The 5,000-nt window shown below is 40.6% G+C and overlaps 1 protein-coding gene across 1 annotated transcript in view; it reads left to right on the top strand.

Moving 5' to 3' along the window:
• Positions 1 to 5,000, top strand: part of LOC137969350 (low-density lipoprotein receptor-related protein 6-like) — a 90,743-nt gene that overhangs the window by 7,329 nt on the left and 78,414 nt on the right. Inside the window, exon 2 of the mRNA XM_068815548.1 lies at positions 188 to 611. Coding sequence (XP_068671649.1) covers positions 188 to 611 — 424 coding nt within the window. The remainder of the gene's footprint in view (positions 1 to 187; positions 612 to 5,000) is intronic.

Below are 5,000 nucleotides of genomic sequence, written 5' to 3'. Positions count from 1 at the left end.
TATAATAAAAGCGTTTGGTTAATCTTGGAGTAGCCGGAGTTTCAGCTCGCTAAGTCACTCCTAGAGTCTCTCCGCAAGTGATTTAGTGAGCGGAGGAGGCGGCTGAAATTCAAGTCAATCTGAGAGATGAAAAGCATTACTTCTATACCTTAGTTTCAACTTAATTTTGATTTCCTTCCGTCCCCAGCGTATTTTCCCAAGCTTTTATATGCCAATCGCAAGGACATAAGGATAGTTCAAAAAATTCACAAAAACCATACAGCTACAGAGACGATAGTAGTCGATGGTTTCGACGACTCAATTATTGCAGTGGAATTCTTCTTTGCGGAGGGCTATGTCTTCTGGACAGATGTTATCTTGGAGAAAATCAAGCGCATACCCGTTAGAGGAACGACAAGAAACGTAGAGGATGTGATTTCGTTGGGTTTGAGGAAACCCGAAGGCCTAGCTCTAGATTGGGTGGCGAGAAAGTTGTATTGGACCGACTGTGGTGATTCAGATTGGGAAACAAATAGGATAGAAGTTGCAAACTTAGATGGAACTAATAGAAAGGTTCTGTTTTGGAAAAATTTGGGTCTTCCAAGAGCAATTGCCGTTGACCCGCTCTATGGGTAAGTGTGACTAATTTTTCCTAAGACGCCGCTTAATAAGTTCATGCAATATGTGGCCTTCTCTGTTTGCAAATAATTCGCTTTTCTAGAGGGTCCATTGATTGATTTTGCTTATTTTAAAGGGCTTTTAGTAAACCTCCTTAACACTGATGTCGCCTTTTCTAATGCTTTTGCGCTTTCAGGGATATATTCGGCCGGTGGGTTTAAGGAGGAAAAGATTAATGGAGTACGCACAATTAAAAATACATTAGGGTACTCTGAGCTTTGATCTACGGCACATTGAAGACACATTTATCTATCAGCATTTTCGTTAGGCTATTTTTAGTTCTCTCTCTTTTTAACGTCTTTTCTTGCTGGCTGTTGTAAAGAGGAAACAGCACCTAGTCTTGAAAGTGCCAAAAGGAATGTATCACAGGCATTAAATACTGGCTCTAATGACTCATTCCAGCCTTTATTTCAATAACCCCCTGTCGTTCTCTACAAAATAAATGTTGTTTTGTCCCTAAGCGTTAAGTATGGGAGATTTAATTTTTTTGGCATTTTTTTCATACTACCAAGGTCTGGTGCAAATTACTTGTGATGCATAGATCATTTAAATTTAGTAATTAGAATTCTTTAAAGTAAATGAAATTGTGTATGGAAAGACGAAATCTTGCAGTCGACTGAACTAAGAACCCTCAAACTGAATTATGCTTGGAAGTATTCAGAGTTTTTCTATGCTCTAAATGAGTTGGCCACGGACGTGTTAAAATCCTTAACAGAAGTAAATGGGCTCTTTTATTGAATGTCTCAGCTTTTGGACCAATATCAATTGATAAATAATCTGTGGTCTTGTATAAAGAGGGCTCTGTTAATGGACCAAAACAATAGCACTCCCCAAAATTTTATCTCACCTTTTCATAAATCACAACTAAATGAATGTTTTTTTAATTATCTATTGTTTACAAGGATTTATTTACACTGTGTAATATCAGAGTGAGTTCTGCTTTGTAAATTATGTACTACTAACAGTCAAAGATAAGATATTAATATGTGCTTTTTTTCTCTTCCTTTTTTTCTGTTAATTTTTTTGACATTGGTTTTCACTTTGTGGTTTTTTATACCCTTGTTCTCAGGTTTTTGTCTTTAAAGGGATCTTTGGTTTAGTGGTCAACATTTTTGGAACAGTACTAATTTGGTTTTTTCTCTAGTTCTAATTTTATTTTTAACTGGTATCCTGTGTTAACGAAGCACAGTCGGTTCATTTGTCTGTCTATCAGACAGAGGATTCGGAGATATAAGCCAAGTTTTTACCTTTTTACTTCATAACAATATTTTCCATAAGAGATGCGTGATCTAGGAAACCTACCTCTTCATGTAATCAATAGAAGTGAATTGTTCAGTGGAACAGAACTTCTACTGGGCTTATTTCATTAATGAGCAGTCAATCCTCTTAAGGGATTTAACACAGCTTGTTTTGGGGAAAATGCTGTTATTCTTAGATGAAGTTACAATGTTTGTCAGGTAATCCATTAAAGAAGAAATTACTAGTGCCTTGTATTATCCACAGCCGGAAAGAAATAGGAAACAATAGATTAGCTGTGACTGTCTGCTCCTGGTGACCTGTACATAAAGCGTGTTAATTCTTTGTACATTTTTAAAACTACCGTTCAAGTTAAGTTTTATTTAGAAAATAGTGGCTGTAAGCCGAGATGAAGACATATTGACTTCATGCTGATGGCTCTAGATACACAGTCCATTGGTGTGAACTCTTTGCTCACTTTACGTTTAAGCATTTTGTCCTTATATGATGCAATCAGTCTGTAAAGTTTGATTGTTTACCAACAGGACCTTGTAATATTTTAGCCTCTATATACAGTTTTGAGATTTTCATTTGTTTCTTAAGAAAATAAGTGGAGTTCAGGATCAAAAAGTGGATTAGTTTCAGCTTAGAAACCCTGATTCATGATACATTACATATCATGTTGCCTTTACAGTACTGCATGAGCTTATATATATTGAGGTTTGTCTTGAAATCTCAACAGAATTTATTTATAACAACAAACAAACATGATGTACAACGTCAACCATCTGGCAAGAGCACATGGCGAGCCTATATCCTTAATGCGCATGTCGCTAGCGTTACTAAGCAACCATGAAATATCGACACATCTCCCTTTTGTTTTAAGGAAAAACACAACAAAATGAATCGGTTGAATACGATGCTTAAGCATGCTCTGGAATCTAACCAAGGAGAGCCCTAAGCATAAGTGGTCCTACGGTAAGACCAACGACTGTTCAATGTTCAAAGTTTACAGTTAACAAAAAACAAAAAAAAAATCAACAGTACTAAATGTCCTCTCTATAACAAATAGTCTAGTCGCGTCTACCACTTGAGGTTCTCTGTTCTGGAATCGCGTTCTGATCGCTTGCATCAGGACTGGCGTTGCTGCTTTCAAGAACGTCGGTATCCTCCACCTGGACGACGTTGGGAGTAGGCTCACTGTTGATATCCGGAATTTGGGAGTCGTCCCCTGATGTGTCATAACAAGTGGGTGTAGGTACCTTTCTAAGATGCCTACGATTTCTTCGCAATCTTCTACCACCAGTGTCTATGATGTATGACCTGGGACTCTGGTCTTCACGGACGACCTTAGCTTCTGTGGTCCACTGCTTCTCATTATCCAGCTTGGCTCTGACCCGGTCTCCAGGCTGTAGCTTTGGTAATTCTCTCGCGCCATTCCTTTTGTCAAAGGACTCCTTGTAGCCCCGTTTGGCTTTGATATCAGCTCTTTTGATTGCTGTATGGTTTGGAAGCTTTGGCTCTAAAACTTTGGTCAGTGTTGGAAGTGTAGTACGTATCAGTCTTCCCATGATCAGCTCTAATGGTGTCTTTCCAGTTGCTGGGGCTGGGGTTGCCCGATAGGCCATAAGTGCAAGGAATGGATCTTCCTGTTTCAAAATCCTCTTAGCGATTCGCACGCCACTTTCTGCAGTACCATTTGCCTGGGGATGATGCGGGCTTGATGTGATGTGTTTGAATCCATACTTTGCTTTGAACTCATCAAAGTGTAATGACTTAAACTGTGTACCATTGTCACTTATTAGTTCCTCCGGAATTCCCCATCTTGCAAACACTGCTTTTGGATGACAACTTGGCTTGTTGTCTCAACTAGGCTTAATATCTCAATGAACCTTGAATAATAGTCCATCACTACTAGGTACTTATGACTGGCGAGCTCAAACAAATCGGTGGACACCTTCTGCCACGGTCTATCAGGTAGGTCTGTGGTCATCAGTGGTTCCTTTCTTTGTGATAGTTGGTTTTCCTGACAGAATTGGCATGACTCCACCTTTGCCTTGATCTCCTTTGAAATACCCGGCCACCACACAGAAAGGTTAGCACGTTCGCGGCACTTTTTTATACCCTGGTGATCTGTGTGAATGCGCTCCAGTATCTCCTCTCGCATGTCTGCAGGGATCACTATTCGATCATCATATGTTAATAAACCGTTGTTCATTGACAAGTGTCCACGAGAATCAAAAAACTCTCGTATCTGGAGGGGAACTTTTTCCACACGGGTTGGCCACCCTTCCAGTGTGAATCCCATCACTTTCAGGAGCTGGGCATCCTTTGCACTCCCTTCTCTGATTCTCTTAAGCTGATCACTTGTGGCTGGCCTTGTAGATTCAACCAAGTCTTCAAATGCCTGAACATCTTCTACCGTGTTGGGTTCCTGTCCTAACTTACAAGGGCTTCTAGACAGAGTATCTGCCACCACCATCTGCTTGCCAGGTATATGTTCTGCTTGAGGATTGAACCGCATAAGGCGCATTAGAAGTCTCTGGCATCTTAATGGTATTTTATCAAGATCTCTCTGGTTGATCAGTGGTACCAGAGGTTTGTGATCTGTTAAGAGCTGGAAACTTGGAAGCCCCACTAGATAACGTGATAGTCTCTCACGTGTCTACACTGCTGCCAGGCACTCTTTCTCAATTTGAGCATATCTGACTTCAGTCTCTGTGAGTGTTCTACTACAAAAACCAACTGGGCGGAGTTGGTCACTGGGACCTTGCATCAGAACCCCGCCAATCCCATAACTACTAGCATCTGCACAAACAACGGTGGGTATCTTAGGATCATAGAATGCTAACACTGTATCGCTTGAAATGATTTCTTTGACCTTTGTAAATGCAGTTTGCTGGAGAGGTCCCCAAGTCCAAGCGGTATCTGACTTTAGTAGTTCGCTCATTGGACGCATTACTGAAGCAAGGTTGGGAATAAACCTCCCAAGGTAGTTAATCATGCCAATCAGTGTGCGTAGTTCTGCAACATTGGTTGGCGCTTCGAGCTCCGTAATCGCCTTCACCTTCTCTGGGTCTGGACTTACACCCTCGGCACTGAGAACA

This window comes from Montipora foliosa, chromosome 9 (genome assembly GCF_036669935.1).
Source record: "Montipora foliosa isolate CH-2021 chromosome 9, ASM3666993v2, whole genome shotgun sequence".
Taxonomy (NCBI): domain Eukaryota; kingdom Metazoa; phylum Cnidaria; class Anthozoa; order Scleractinia; family Acroporidae; genus Montipora; species Montipora foliosa.
The sequence above is the reverse complement of the archived record's forward strand: the minus strand, read 5'-3'. Positions and strand labels throughout refer to the sequence as shown.